Here is a 15,324-nt window from a genome sequence, read left to right as displayed (position 1 = left end):
GAGCATAGAAATTTCAAAACTGGTAACGTGATGAAGAGCAAGAGGAGCATATGGGTGAGAGAACTGTTATTCGTTCACCTTTTAATCTGGATCACAGACATTAGCAGCTGACTCTTGCTAAATTGGAGCCATTTGTGTCCATCTAATTCCAATTCTCTTTTCACAGAAAAAAGAAAGCAGCCTTTGTTACTGACAGGCTAGTCGTTTAAAAAGTAATTTTATAACAAAAACAGCTTTGAAATCAGGGTACCTGTTCTAGATGAAAAGGGATACTTTCATTATCAGCCAGACAGAAGGCCGTTTAAACGTGAAGCCGTATTGTGAGTGCACCTCTTGCCTCTTCTGAAAGAAAGGGGAGCCTCAAGGATTTTTTTAAATTAATAGATTCATGTCAATTGAAAAGCCAAATTTTAGCTTACTGTTAAACTGTGCATTATGTTTAGGTTATCTGGGAGTTTTATGATGAAATTGACATACTTCCTTGGAAGAACTACTGACTGCTCTGTGATCTATGGCAGTATATTCTTATTTTTTATAAATCAGTGAATTAAGTGGTTGTCCAAACACCACTCCATGACTTGTCTTACAGCAATGTCTTGGTGTACATTGGTATTCTGTTCTTGGTCAGCTCTTTAATGCACCATTGCATGGCTTCTGTTGGGCACTCAAACAAGAGTAACTCTTATTCTCAGTCCTTTTCGGGTGGTTCACCTTGGCTCTCCAGTTTCTCCTGGACGTCCTGCAATTGTCATGCTAATCACGGTTTCGTACCTACCACCTTCTGACCTCACATCTGTCTACATTCATCCCCATGCAACATAGTTATATTTTTGTGTTGGGTTTTTTTTTTCTGGACTGGTAGAAATTATGAACTTGCATATGAAATACTCATTGCCTGCGCTCTAAATTAATGTGCATTAATTTAGACATTAAATTAAATGGCTGGCCAGGTCAGGTGGTAGGTAATTTGTAATGGTGTTTCTTTTGTTTGTTCTGGGTTCATTTCTTTTATTTCAAAAATGTGAGGACTTCTGAAGTGATGCCACAATGTGCAAGTTTGGTGTATTTTCATGGCTTTTGCATGTACCTTCCGATAATGTTCATTAACGCGATATTTGGTTGGGTTAACTCTCCATATCGTCATATTCTGTCACTTCATGCATTAGTCTTGCTTCAGTATTTTTGGAATGGTCCTGTCTTCCATTACAATTTCCTCTGTAAGGTTTTTTTTTTTTTGAGTTTTTTTAATTAACAAGAGTCTTTAAAAACAATTGTCATTGAATGTTTCTACATATCTTTAAGATTTATTTGCTTCCCTCAGGTTAAGGACAGTGCCTGAGTTTTACATTGCTTTTACAAAAACATAAATTCAACCCCGGGGCTGCGGCGAGTCCACCCGCTGCCGCCATTACCAGCGCCGCGCCGCTCCCGGGGAACTACAGCTCCCGGCGGCCCCCGCGCCACCGTGCGCAGAGAAGATGGCGGCCGCCACGGCGCGTGCGGCGGGAGCGGCGCCGCCGGGGTACACGGGTGAGGGGCAGCGCGGGGCACCGGGAGCGGGCCCGCCGGGGTACACGGGTGAGGGGCAGCGCGGGGCACCGGGAGCGGGCCCGGCGGGGTACACGGGTGAGGGGCAGCGCGGGGCACCGGGAGCGGGCCCGGCGGGGTACACGGGTGAGGGGCAGCGCGGGGCACCGGGAGCGGGCCCGCCGGGGTACACGGGTGAGGGGCAGCGCGGGGCACCGGGAGCGGCTACGGGGCGGCAGCGGCGTCTCAGACTGGTGTGTGCCTCGCAGCTCTGGCGGTGAAGTTCGCGGAGCGGCAGCGCTCGCCTCACTGCCTGCTGGTGAAGGAGCACCAGGTGCGGGAAGGGGCCGACACCGCGCACCCGCCTCGCCGCACGCTCTTCGTCCTCAACGTGCCCCCATACTGCGGCCCGGTGAGTGGGGGCGGCTCGGGGCCGAGGGCAGTGCCTTGGGGGCCCGGGAGCCGGCCTGCCTTGGGCTGCTGCGGGCGGGGGGCCGGGCTGGGGCCGGGGAGCCGCCCGGAGACCTCTGCAGGCTGTGCGTGGGAGGCACCGCTCCTGCTTTGCTGTACCGTGTGTTTTCTCTTACTGTCCGTGTCAAGGACTCTCTGTCTAGGCTGTTCTCTCGCTGCGGGCATGTGCAGTCTGTGGACATCTGCGACAAGCCAGGGCCAGGAGAGAAAAAAGATAAACTGACGTCCAAATTCTTCGACCACAAAACTGTAAAGGTAAAAGCTCATGGGGGAGAGGAATACTGATGCTTTAGTGGGAAAAGATGGCAAGTACTGAATGGTTCTCTTCAGAACATGAGGCACAGGAACCATATGGGGCATTGGGTGACACGATTACTTACTTAAGTTTACACTGTCTTTTGTTTCTTATCCTGCTGTCACTTGTGGTTTGATTTTTATTTTAGTTTTTTAAGTTATTTGTACTGCAGTTCCTTGCTCCATCACCGATTTCCCCAACATACCTGACTCACCTGGGTGCTTTTTTCTTTTAGGGATTTCAAGTAGCATACGTGGTGTTCAGGAAACCAGCAGGTGTCCAGGCAGCCAAGGCTCTATCACAGGAAGGTCCCTTACTAATATCAACAGAGAGCCACCCTGTGAAAACCGGCATTAGCAGTATGTCAGCTCTAGCTATCTTTCTACTGGCTAATGGCAGGGAAGAACTACACTCATTTGCTGAATCCTACCCTGTGTGTCCCATTTTGTTTTAAGCTGGGGGATGTTCAGTGTTTTTTGTGCTTTTATTATTCACAGGGTAGCAATGTTATTGAAGCAGGTGTTGAAGTTTGGTCCAGTGACCCTATGGGAGAAAGGGGGTCACTTGGAAGAGTGCTTTTTCCTGGCACTTTTTCAGTATTGCATAGATTCAGAGATACTGTCTTCATCTTGTCCTCAAAATGGAGACTAGGTTCATGCAACAGGCACCAGTTGTCTGTCAAGATGACAGCACTTAACATAAAATCTCTTGACAGAAACACAGCCCTGAATGTTGTGCCCCTTGGGCTTAAGGCTAGCCCACTTCTGCCTGGGAAAGTTGCAAACTCTTCCCATCACATACTGGTTGTGCTTGCAGCCACAAGTCCGTTTGAGCTGTGGCAGGGGGGAAGCTGAACACAAATGGGAACGATGTGTCCTTCCCCCACTCTAGAATTCCCTCTAGAGCTGCCCAAAAGCACCACACTAGCCTGCTTCTAAGAGCAGCTACTGCTGACTTGTGCCCTCTCTGTCTCAGAGTGGATCGCCAGCTATGAGGCCTCCATCGTGGATCCAAAGGAGCTGAAGGCTGAGGTGGATGCCTACATGCAAGACTATGATAAAAAGGTGGCAGAGGTGAGGCCAGGCTAAGGAGGGAGCCCAGCTAAGCAGTTTTCTTAGGGGAGAGGGAAAGGAGAGATTTCTCAGTGCTCCAGCCATAGTGGAAAGGGTTGAGGGTCCCTTTGTTTGGCAGAGGTTTTTTACTCCTTGTTGCTGATGGGTGGTCAGGCCCTGGTTTGGTCTGCAACACCTGACCCTTCCCCCAGGGCTTACAATAGATATCCACAAATAAATTGTTTCCTGGCTGGCATGCAATGTTGTGATTGAGAGTTGAATGCCTACAGCCCTGATCCCATGCTTTCCTTTAAATCTTGTGTGGAAGCAGGAGCTGTAACTTTGCCTGTGTTTAAGGGAGGGCTGTGGGGGAGCTGTGCATCAGGCTGTGCATCTGCACTCGGCTGCCTCACCCTCCTGTCTTTACAGGAAGAAGCCAAAGCAGCCAAGGAGGAGGGTGTTCCAGATGAGGAGGGCTGGGTGAAGGTGACACGGAAGGGCCGGAAGCCTGGCCTGCCCCGGACAGAGGCCGCCAACCTGCGGGTGCTGGAGAAGGAGAAACAGAAAAGGGCCCGAAAAGAGCTGCTCAATTTCTATGCCTGGCAGCATCGTGAGAGCAAGAGAGAGCGTGAGTGTGCAAATCTCCTCCTACCCCTGCCCGTGTCTTGTCTCTCACACTGCGGCTCAAGGAGCATCCTTCTGCCTTCAGTGGAGGTTATGTCCAGCTGCCAGCAAAGGGCTGGCTGGGTCTGAATGGCCTTGCCAGCTCTTGGAAGGGCTCTTACTACCACTTGTCCTACCAAGGGCTGCTGGAATATTTTGTGGGAGGGTGTGCAGGTCGTGATTTTCCAAGAGATGCTTATTCAGTCTGCACAAAGGCAGCAATTGAAGGGGGGAACTAGCCAGATTCCTCCCCAAGAGGGAGCTGCAGCACTGCCGGAGATGAACGGCTGGAGCCCCAGCTTGGCACTCAGCCCAGGTGTAAAATGACCCGCTCTGAGAAGCGTGTGTTTGTGGCTGTTGAGACTCAGTCCCTCCTGGTGTGTGGAAGTGAAGCTCCCAGGAGAGGGAGATCTGCTGCTCCCGTGTGACCTGTTCTTTCTCTTTCTCCGTGTTTTAGACATTGCCCAGTTGAGGAAGAAATTTGAGGAGGACAAGCAGAGGATCGCACTGATGCGAGCCCAGCGCAAGTTTCGGCCATACTAGGTTGTGCTGAGCTGTTCCTCAGGTGCCTGTGCTGGAGAGGGTAGGAGAGCTACCTACTGACTCTGTTTGCCAAAGGATTTTAAGGAATTGAGGCAGATTTGGGTTGCCTCTACCCTTGGATTGGAATTGGGAGATGCCAGCAACTCTTGCTGGAGGAGAGTTCCCTTTACTTGCACCAGTATCCTCCTGCTCTTCTGTCACTCGACCCTGTGGCACCAGTTTTCAGGCTGCTCAGGTCAAGGGGCTGAGGCACATCCTGTGACAACCTGTATCTCCCTGCCACCCAAAGACACACCTCCTAAAGCTTGGTGAGAATTGGGATTGACCTAGCACAGCCTCTGCAGAGGCAGGGAATGGCTGAAGAACTGTAAATAAACTGCTGCTACTGTTTTCAGAACATGGGAATGCTTCTCTCTGCCCCCCGGTCTCCTGTGGGAAACAGCTTCTTGTGTGCTGGGGTGGTGGTAAAAATCATGGCTTGTAACCTGGTGCTCATTTGCACATTTTATTGAAGGAAAGAGGAGGGAAGTGACTCTAGGAAAAGCCTAACTGCGAAGTTCCCAGGCCTGTTGTCACAAGGAAAGATCAGTGGTTTGGTACAGAGCCCTACCCCGTCTGGTGATTCCCTTTGTGGCAGTTCCCTCTTAGCCAAGTGTTGCAGTGCCCAGTCATCCAGCTGTGCATGGAGCTCTGCAGCCATGTCTAGGCCATGGGAAATTCCTGATACCCAGCACTGTTGCAAAAACAAATGCCACTTTGAGCAGCCTGGTTTGGAAGGAGAAACCAGACTCTCCACGGCCTGTCCCCAGCCCACAGAAGACAGGTAAGGATGGCAGCAGGCACGTTTAGTTGTAGGGCAATGCTTTTGTAGTGCTCCTATAGCATTTGTGCAGCTTTAGACATAGTGGTAGGTGTGTGATCGAAGTAACCCACCCAGCCCCAGGCTTTTACACATTTATTTTACTAGCTGGAGCCTCACTAGAGATGTGACCATGAATGTAAGGTGGAAGTGGTGGTAAATTCCAGAGAGCTGAGATAAAATGGATCTCCTCTCCTTAAAAACTCACTGCAGATCCAGTTTGCATTGCTTGCAGAGATGACAGGCCTGCTGGCTTCAGTAGGCTTTGTGCATCAATTTAACTAGGAGGCAGATCCTTAATATAGCCTACCCAAGGCAGACTGTGTGTAAAAATTGCTGCCTCCCAAGATGCATTTTAGCTGCTTGGGTGAGCGGCCTGAAAGAGAAAGGAGGTTTGTTCTCCTACAGAGTCAAGAAGACAGACTTAACATTAGGACATTAATCTTTATTTAGGACAGAAATAATCTTTGCCAACTTTTCCATAATTTGTAGTTCTTGCAGCTGCTTCAGCTAGAGGATTTAGGGACATTCTCTAGCGTTCATTAAAATGGCCTTCTCTGCACAGGAGAGCTCTTATTTAAGCTGATTCTGAAAAAAACAGTAGCTCTCATAGTAGAACAGAGACACTGAGGCCTTCTGAGCTCAGGCATCTACGGAAGTAAGCAGTGAAGCAGAACTTTCCTTGTTTGTCAGTGGGTTAAATCCTGGGAGCAGCCTGTCTGTACCATCCTCAGGAAGGAGGCAAGATGAGCCACCTCTCTTGCAGTGCCAAAGCTGATCTGCTGCTGTCACAGAGGGTGCCTCTGCCTGTGTTCTGCTCTGTTTCAGGGTGCAAGTTTGGAGTAAGCCAAGGGGAAGGCCACTTTGGGGCTCTATCCCTGTACTCACCGAGCTGGAAGTGGAGCAAGGACTCCTCCCTTTGGCAAATGAGATACTTTGCTCAGCTCTCCTTCAGAGAACCCCTGGCAGACCTGCTTCCACCCTGCAGTGAGCTAAGCGTAGGAAAGAGTATCATGATCTGATGTTGGGTGCGAGGTAGGAATGGTGACAAATCTGGAGCTTGCTTGTTAGCTCCCAGTTCTCCTGGACTGCTGCAGCTCTGAGGGCTTCCTAGAGTCTGGCCCTGGTGTTCTGTGCTGTCAGGAAGTTGCTGATGATCCCAGATACCACCTCGGGCTCGTTCAGGTGCACAAAATGACTCCCAGGCACCTCTACTAGCTGGATGTGCTGGAGGGAAAGGACACAAGATGTGGACTGGGAAAGTGTTCCCTCAGGCACACATTGTTTACTGTGTGACGCTTAGGGGAAGGGACAGGGCAAGTGAGGCAGGACAGAAATGGGAGGACCAGGGAGCAGCTGGGTCCAGAGGGCAGCACTAACTTGGGACTAAGGCAGCAGGGACAAAGTTGTCTTCCTCCCCCCCTGCCCCTGGTGTGAGGGCTGTGCTGTTCAGGACAAATCACCTAGTTGAGGGTGTCCACCAAGATCAGCTGCTTCCCAGCTGCTGCTCCCAGGTTGGTGGCAAATAGAGATGCAAGGATGAAGTTTGCTCTCACCTCTTTGAGGGTAGACTCGAATGCCTCCTGCAGGGCTTTCACAAAGTCATTTCTGCTGGGCAGGTTGTGCGGTACCAAGAGTCCATCTTGTGATCTGAAAAACAATAGCAAGGCTCAGTATAGCACTCACTGTGCCTCCATTTGTCTTTGTGGCTATTCTGGGCAGAAGCAGTTGTCCCCAAGACAGTGGGGTGATAGTCCCTGTTCTTTCCAGGCTGCTCATAAACAGCAGGGTGACAGGGTCATAGGTGGTAGTCAGAGTGCACTGCACAGCTTGGCTAAGCAGCTATCAAACTCTAAAACCTTGGGTGACTGCCTAGTAGTATCAGAGTGGAGACTGGCTAAATATTGTCCTCCCAGGGCTGGCTCTGTAACTGGTCTGACAACATTGTTCCCTGGCCCCATTCTGCCTTTTGCTCGTAACTTTTCCTTAGAGTTTACACATCTCCCCTCAGTCCCTTCTGCCTCTCCTTGCTGCTTATTTAAACAGGGTATGCCCTGCTCAGAGAGAGAGGTACCAGGCCAGTTGCCCTGGAGAAGTCAGCATTAGATCTCCTGCAGAGCTAAGATCATGCTGCATCCTACTGTGCTGGTGACAGGACAAGGAGACATCCCAGGCTCAAAGACATCTTTGTGGCCCAGAGGACTTGACATCATCACAATGTTACATTTCTGTAACCTCTTATGATACTAAAACAGATCAGGGAGGCCAAAACTGCACCTCTTTTCTCAACTGCTAGCACTTCCTCTTGTTTTCTAGACAGTCTTTTAACAGCACCCCACGAGCCAAGGTAGCCAGAGCCCTGCACACTTTGCCCTCCAAGGAGATGGGAAAAATGCAGAGGATGACTTGCAGAAGAAGCTGTGCACCCAGACAGCTTAACAGCTTGTGGGGCTCTGTGCTCTGGGGCCATGTCACCAGAGCTTCTTGCCCCAGTGCCACAGGAGAGCTTGCAGGAGCTCAGTCAGGCCAGGGGCTCCAAGAGCAGCTGAAGGAGATGGGGACTGCTGTAGTTTCACCTGTTTGCTCAGGCAAGAGCTTTTGGGGTCTGAAGAAGGGGGCAGGTTGGGTTGCCAGTTGGGGTAGAGTCAGGTCAGAAGGATAGCAAGTAGGTGTGGTGCTGTGGAGGGTCACATATTTGCCAGGATGGCCCCTGGCTGTAGCACCAAGGAATGGAAAGTTGTGAGATGGGATTGTGAAACCAGGAGCATGGGGAAGATGGGGCAGGACTAGCATTTCCTCAGTCAGCCTTTCACCTGAAAGTAGAGTGCCAGGCTGGCAGGATGTTCCAGTTGCTCTCTGCCTTCTCCAGGAGCCTGCCCAACCCAGGGCAGTGGTGGAGAACTGGGAAATACCTTCTCACATGTGGGGCTGTGCTGTTACACCAGCTGGCCAAAGGTCTGGATGACTGGTGTAAAGGAAGGGGTAGTGGAGGACTCCTTGCTAGCCTTCATTCCTTCCACTGAGGGAGACAGGAAGGGTTGGTTTGGCTTGTGCCTCACTCACACAATGATGAGAACACGGTCCTGGATCTTCTGCAGGAGCTTCACACACTGCTCCACCGTGAAGAACTCTAGACTCTGCTGCAGGTGCAAAGACAGAGAAAGTCTCAAAGGTCAGGGACAGCAGCTGGGGGCAGAGGGTGTCCCCAAGCCCTCCTACACAAGTGGCTCTGAAGGCTGAAGTAGCTGTGGCCCTGAAGCTTCCATGCTGGGACATGACAAGCATCCAGGCTGCACAAAGGAGTAGCTGGCTCTGCAAAGGCTCCTTTTGTCCAGCTGTGTTTCAGGGCTGCCAACAACATTGCCTGCTGGGCTGCAGCACATATGGGAATGATCTCATGGAGAAAAGCTTTAAAAATGTTTTTACTAAAAAGGAGAGAGTACATTACCCTGGCTTCCATATCCTGGCAGTAGCACAGGTAGAGGAGGCCCTATTTGCTCAGAAGTGGCACAAAACTATCAAAATACCAAACGTAAGGACTTTGCTCCACTCCCCTTCTTATTCAGGTCACCTGCCAAAGAAGCTGACAGAAAGCATCCATCCCTCTGCTGCCTGAAGAGTTATAACAGCACGAAAATGTGGCCAGGAGGCCCTGGGGCGGAGGAACTTCTAAAAAAATAAGCAGTAACATTTTCCAGTGACTCTGTAAGCTGAATCAATGATCAAGTGCAGGCCTTTAAAAGCAGCATTTAAAGGAGATGTGGGAATTAGGGAAGTGGAAAGTAAGTGGCTGGGTGGAGGCAGGGCCTGGCTCAGTGAGCAGGCATCCTGTGTCTGAGTGTCCTGTAAGGTCAGGGCTCCAAAGTAGCAGGGGGCTACATGAGAAGAGCAGTGCTCACCGTACGGGCTCTCATGTCTCTGTTATACACCAGCCCTGGAAAAAAAAAACCAGAAGGTTTTCATGTTTCATAGGAGCAGGAGTTCTTATGTTTTAACTCACTTTTGGGGTCTGCCTAAGACCTTTTGAGATAGGAGGAATAGGATTAATTCAGATTTCTCCTTTTTAAAATTTATTTTCTTTAGCTGTTCTAGGACTTGAGCAACAAATTCAGTTGCTGGGAATGGAGCACTCTGCCTCCAGACTTAATTGATCCCATTCAGGCTGTGTAAACTTGTAGCTAGGGCACCCTGTACCCTGCAGAAGACAATGGCTATTGGCACCAGTCCCTTCCCACACCCAGCAGCGGGCCAGCACCACACAGCCCCTTACCAGCGGGTGTCTCAGTTGCTCCTCGCTGCAGCAGGATTGCCCCACCTTCTGCTGTCAGATGGCTGTTTGCTTCTAAGAGCCTGAGGGAGACATGGCGGAGAGATTGTGCTGCTGGAAGGGAGGAAGGGAAGCAAAAATGGCATGACTAGGTGAAAGCGAGCTCTCAGGCTGCTTCAGAAAGGAGCAGGAAGAAGCAGCAGCTTCTAGCAGCAGAAGCAAAAGATCTTGCTGGGATTCCAGAGGACTTGAAAGGTGAAATGCAGGGACAGTTTTCCTTTCTCATTTGTGCAGCTGTAACTCTGTCAAGGTGAGGGCAGACAGTAAATGAAGAGGATGGATGGGAACCCACCTCTGCAATGCTGCTTCGGGGCTCCGTGCCTTGGGGGTTTGCTGCTTTGCCTCCAGACTCAGTAATCTGTCAATCACCTTCCTTTTAGATTTCAGCCATGCCTCAGTGTCCTGAAACACAGAGAGGCAGGGAGGAGGAGTAACCACTCTCTTCTGGATGATTTTACCCCTTATCAAAGTGTGGAGGAAGGAATTTCACCCTTCAACATCCCTCTGAACTGGTACCAGTTATGGGTATCTTATTAAAAATGCCCATTTCTGGGAGAAAGGGAACATCAATAATGCTGTAGTGAACTTACTAACTTTTTATCCTTGCAATCTTTTCTAACCCTTCCTACCTCATTTCTGAGTTGAGGACAACTCTCCAGAGTTTGGTATCTTTTGTCTCTCTGACCTAGGACTTCTGTCCCACTTCTGCCAATGAAAGCTCCAGCATCTGGTAGCAATGATGGCAAGTTGGCAATGTAGCTTTATAGACCGCCAGGAACAGACAAAGAAATCCACCAATCTTGTACCCAGGTCACCCAACAAGCTGTTGGTAAAAAGATAACCTCAGCTGGCAGTTGCCTGGACAGAGGTTCCAGTTTCCTTTGTACAAGGGCTTGGCACAGACAAGTAAATTTCAGTGCTAAGGGACTGCAGGATGTGGAGCTCTAGCAAGTGTGCCCCAAGGGCCAGCCTAAGGATGGACTTCAGTCTGTGCAACAAGGAGCAGATCAGTGCCTACCAGAAGGAAGAGCCCTGGGACTTGTGTGACCTGCCAGGAAGTGGTCACATCAGTGCTTTCTCTGAAAAAATGAGGGAAATTAAAAAAAAACCAAAACATCTATTTTTCTATTTTTAAAAAGTGAAGGGAAGGACACATGAGATCTAACCTCTGGAGCCAGAAGAAAGCCAAGAGTTTCCAGCAGGATCAGCTTGTCCACCATCTCAGGATAAAGGAAACAAAACTGAGGAGAGATTAAACAATAAGAGAATGAAAAGCTGAGCACTGAGTGATGTCTTTATCCTGCTACATGGGAGAGGGGTCAGGGAAGGGTCTCTCCTCCCCTGAGCTCCAGGTCTGTCCCTTCATTCCTCTCCCATTTGTTGTTGCAGCTGCAGAAATCACAACCCCATGAAGAAATGATGCTTTACTCACCATTCCTGCCACAGCCCCACCTGCAAAGGAGAAAAGGGTGCTCAGTTATGCACAGAACAACCCCTGGTAACAGAAATTCCCCTTCCCCACAGCAGAAGCTGCCTCAGAAATAAAACTGTGCATTGTACCATGGGACAAAGCCCCAGTACAGAGGAGAGCTCTCCCAGCCCGCAGGATGCAGGCAGAGACCAGGGCTGTTGACCTGCTGTATTCCCCATCATGTGCCATTTCCACCACCCTCAGGCAGCAAAGGCCAAGGAGGAGTCACTGTTTAAAATGCCTTGGTGTGCAGGTCCTGTTAGCTGTGACCAGAGCAGGCCTGGGAAGCAAACTCCAAATTGTGGCAAAATTAAATCATACTCCGAGCTTGAAGGGATGGATCTTGGATTCCAGTTCCCCTCAGCAGGCTTCATAGCCCACCAAATGGGCTGTCTGTTCCCAGGCTTTGTGGGGATCAGGCATGAAGGCCTGCTGTGAATTCTCCTGTGTAGACCACCCCTCTTTGCCAATTGCTGTTCCCTCCTGTGAGTGGGGGAAATGCTCACAGCAAGAGTTTTATCCTTGTCTGTACTACACAGTCTTGAAAGCAGAGGCATTTCAAACAAGGGCACAGATTTTTGAATCACTCAAGCAGGAACCTGGTACTTGACATAATATAATAAATATTCCAACCCAGCTCCTAGTAGCATGTCTTGGAAGTTAATTATCTACTGATTTCTATTAGTCTCACATCTTACAAGAACTAGAGCCACTTACCCATACTGTGACCCATCAGGGTGAACTGTCTCCACTGCAAGGCTAAATGGCAACAGACAAAAACAGTGCTGCATTAGAAACCAGAGCAGCAGCATCTTGCTGCTTCTCCTCTGACATGGGCCCTTTCTCCCAGGAGGGCTTTTGCACTGCCTAATTTGTTTCTTAATCCAGAAACTAAGCAGCTGAGTAGGCCAGTTTTAAAGAAAAAGAGCATTCACCACCTCATTTCAATGGTAGTTAAGTCATACAGCTCTCAAGCTCTCTCTGTATGCCAAACAAACTCCAACAAATTCCCATTCACTGCCAGACATGAGAAGACTGGCAAGAAGCAGAGGAGCCTAACTGGGCAGCATCTGGTGGAAGAGAGAAACCTTGACAGAGCATCTTGCTGCAGGGCATTCTGCAAGACATGTGAGGACATGAGCCAGGTCTGCTGCATTGAGGGATTCCAAGTGAAAGCTTTCTGCACCATTTAGCACATCAGGCTCTTCAGTCCATTTTTAGGGCACTCTGGGAGGCTTATAGGAAAACACCGCTCTGTCTGTGCTGCCCATCTGAAATATACCTCCCTGAAAGATGGGGTTTACCCTCTGGAACATCTGAGAGCTTCTAGAAGCTCTTGTGTACTGAATGAGGGATGTAAAACCACAAGTTTCACAAGTATACAGATAGACAGTTACATCAGGACACTTTGTCTTTCAGATTTCTTTGTATGATACTAAAGCAAGTAGCAAACTGCCATCAGGGAGAACCAGAAGCTTCCAACTTACACCTAACACTGGTTAGGGGTCACTGACTGCTTACAAAAAGCCAGTCTGGCAAAACAATTTAGTTGCATCCACCACTGCACTGCTACTGCTTTTATAGTATAGAAACACCTGGGGCTTACCATCTCTTCCTTTCCCAAAACAATGAGAAAGAGGGATGGATGCTTATTCAATCACAAAGCACTGGCTAACATCAAACTGAGAAGCAGGGGGAACTGATTCCTCTCCTGGCAGTTAAATGCTGCCTGCTTGTTGTAAAGAGCAGGACTAATACAGCACCCCCTGCACAAGCACCCACTCAAGGGTTCCTTCAACTACCCACCTGCTGCCACCCGGCGCACGTCGGTCACGTAATCTAGGAAATGGTAGGGGCAGCCTGCAGGTCGGTGGGACGACAAACCATGGCCAGAAAAATCCATTGCCACATAGTAACAACCTGAAAGGGAAAGAGTACCAGATGTGCAGCCCTGCCACACAACACAAGCCATCCTGATGAGCCAGACCTACCTCTGGGGAGCAGTGGAATGAGCTTGTCAAAGGTGTTGGCATTGTCCAACCAGCCATGCAAACACAGCACAGGGTGTCCCTCCGAGGGTCCCCAGGCCTTGGCTGCCACATGTCCCCAGGGCACAGGGAATTTCAATTCCGAGAACATGCCCAAAATAGGGTGATGTCCTTGGAGAGTCACGTGCTTGGAGTAGGTCCCAGGGGTCTTGTTAATGGTCTAAAGCTCTGAAAAGAGTAATACAGGTCTTTAGTAACTCACCAGCCTCCTGTGGTCTTAATTAGCAGCTTGCTGATTTATAGCTCCCCATTCAACATCCCAAGCTGCCGTTCCTGACTGCCTGTTTGGGGAATCCTCCTCCCAGCACGTACTAGCTATGCTCCTAGGAAGAAATAAGCTTTCCCTACACAGGAGGAGAAAGCCTTATTTCTGTCTCTGCAGCAGCTGCAACACGACCAGAAGGCGCAGGAGATCTGGCAAGAGGGAACCATGCAGAACTCCCCCAGCTAGCTGCAGTCAGCCAGGCACCTGTCCTGGACCAAAAAGACAGTTTGGGGAATAAGGATGTTGCCTCCAGCATTAGACTGTTACCACCTTGTCCTCCTTTACCTTGGTGCTTCTCTTTCGCACCACCGGTTGGCACATTCATGAAAGCAGCTGGCTCCATGCTGCATAGCAGGTCACTGCTGCCACCTGCCTGCGCACCCCTCAGGGCCGGGGAGCTTCCATGGGATATGGGTCCACAACCTGCCAGGCACTTGCTCGACCTCAAACCATCTCATCTACCTGACAGTCACTGACCCTTGCTCAAGTCCCAGCTCCTGAGTGAAACCCAGTCTCTGGGGACCCTCCAATGGTGGTTTAAACATCTCCCTTTTACCCCCAAGCCATGGGCAACCTGACTACCCCTATCCCCATGTCTCTCATGTCGTATCCCCTTCCAGGTGACTCGTCTTGCTTACCTGCTCCCTTAAGTAGCCCTCTGAGACCGTACAGCAATTAAATGACTCTACAACAAGTCTTTCATGAGCCCATACCTCTCTAAGGTGTGAGGAAAGAGGGGGTAGGCTGCTGTCAGGGCCCTGATGGTCCCAATCAGCCAGGCCTGGGGTTCCCCATAAGTGTGTTTAAGCTCGGCCCAGGACCAGCCGCAGCAGTGCTGCAGGAGTGCCGGCCTCCATCAGCGACGCCCTCGCCCCAGGAGCCGTGGCCCTGCCTGCTGATCACGGGGCTGTGTCTGACCCGAGCTGCCCTCGCCGGGCCAGATCCCGGCAACCAACCGTGGGCTGACTTTCCGGTGTGACCATGACCTGCCCTTTCCTGACGGCCTGGGCTCCTGGCAGAGCCTGATGGCTCTACCCGGGCAGTCCTGCCTGGGCCCAGCGGGGCTCCAGCCCTGGGATCCCCCCGGCCCCGGGGTGAGGCCTCCCTGGGCGGGCAGGAGGCGCTGCTACACTTGGGCCTTCGCCTCTGGGCGCCCTGGAGCGTCTGGTCCCGGTCCCGGTCCCGGTCCCGGTCTCGGCCCCGAGGAAGGGCTGCCTGGGGACAGACCCCCGTCCGGCGCCGAGAGCAGCCCCCGGAGCGCCACGGCCGACCCGGCCCCCGCTCCCCGCACCGCCCTCCCGCGGAGCCCCGGCCCCTTCCTACCGCTCCGTGCGGCCGGGCCGGCTGAGCAGAGGCGGCGGCAGGGCCGGGCCGGGCAGGGCGGGCCGGGCCGGCTGCACCGCCCCGCTGCCCGCCTCCCCGGGGCGACCCGGCCTCCGCCCCCGCTTCTGTCTGGATCGGGCTCTGTAAGAGGAACCTAGACTTAACGCTGGCTGTGGGGTCTGAAGCTGCGAGGAACCTGCTGGGCATGATAGGAATCTCTGACGAGATGAAATCAAGGAGGTATGGCTGCGTCCTTGACTACCTCCAGAAGACATATTACTGATGACGGAAACTGCCTGTACTGTGGTGACACAGTGTGAGATGTTTTAACTGTGACCAGGAACTTCATATTGACATCAAACAGGCCCAGTGCTCGACGCCAACACTGCACTTCTGTCACTCTCTGATAGAGAGACTCTTCTGAACTCCTAACTCTTGCTGGAATTGTGTTGCTTCAGGGACAAGAGTCACCCTCCCATA

At 51.1% G+C, this 15,324-nt stretch overlaps 2 protein-coding genes across 4 annotated transcripts; one reads left to right on the top strand and one right to left on the bottom strand.

The window, feature by feature from the left end:
* The first annotated feature begins 271 nt into the window (after positions 1 to 271).
* RRP7A (ribosomal RNA processing 7 homolog A) lies at positions 272 to 4,948 on the top strand. 2 transcript variants are annotated; one of them, XM_042051083.1, is made up of 8 exons: positions 1,454 to 1,522; positions 1,715 to 1,722; positions 1,797 to 1,939; positions 2,128 to 2,253; positions 2,529 to 2,652; positions 3,269 to 3,366; positions 3,775 to 3,973; positions 4,466 to 4,948. In XM_042051083.1, the coding sequence occupies exons 1-8, from the start codon at positions 1,479 to 1,481 to the stop codon at positions 4,549 to 4,551; spliced, it is 828 nt and encodes a 275-aa protein (XP_041907017.1). In that variant the 5' UTR covers positions 1,454 to 1,478; the 3' UTR covers positions 4,552 to 4,948. The 2 variants fall into 2 exon arrangements, with proteins under 2 accessions (XP_041907016.1, XP_041907017.1); XM_042051082.1 differs by lacking the exon at positions 1,715 to 1,722 and having other exon boundaries at positions 272 to 1,530.
* An 886-nt stretch (positions 4,949 to 5,834) lies between these two features.
* SERHL2 (serine hydrolase like 2) lies at positions 5,835 to 14,949 on the bottom strand. Of its 2 annotated transcripts, none has more exons than XM_042051079.1 (12): positions 14,845 to 14,949; positions 13,200 to 13,424; positions 13,015 to 13,128; positions 11,926 to 11,967; positions 11,170 to 11,189; positions 10,904 to 10,978; positions 10,030 to 10,139; positions 9,681 to 9,760; positions 9,310 to 9,344; positions 8,474 to 8,550; positions 6,967 to 7,060; positions 5,835 to 6,637 (listed from the first exon to the last, which is right to left on the bottom strand). In XM_042051079.1, exons 2-12 carry the CDS (start codon positions 13,345 to 13,347, stop codon positions 6,521 to 6,523), a joined length of 912 nt encoding a protein of 303 aa, XP_041907013.1. In that variant the 5' UTR covers positions 13,348 to 13,424; positions 14,845 to 14,949; the 3' UTR covers positions 5,835 to 6,520. The 2 variants fall into 2 exon arrangements, with proteins under 2 accessions (XP_041907013.1, XP_041907015.1); XM_042051081.1 differs by lacking the exon at positions 14,845 to 14,949 and adding an exon at positions 13,807 to 14,727.
* Positions 14,950 to 15,324: the final 375 nt, after the last annotated feature.

This window comes from Corvus kubaryi, unplaced genomic scaffold (assembly GCF_017639235.1).
Source record: "Corvus kubaryi isolate FWS band 111438036 unplaced genomic scaffold, C.kubaryi_AGA036_p1.0 74, whole genome shotgun sequence".
NCBI classification, from domain to species: domain Eukaryota; kingdom Metazoa; phylum Chordata; class Aves; order Passeriformes; family Corvidae; genus Corvus; species Corvus kubaryi.
This window is presented reverse-complemented; position numbering and strand designations above follow the sequence as displayed.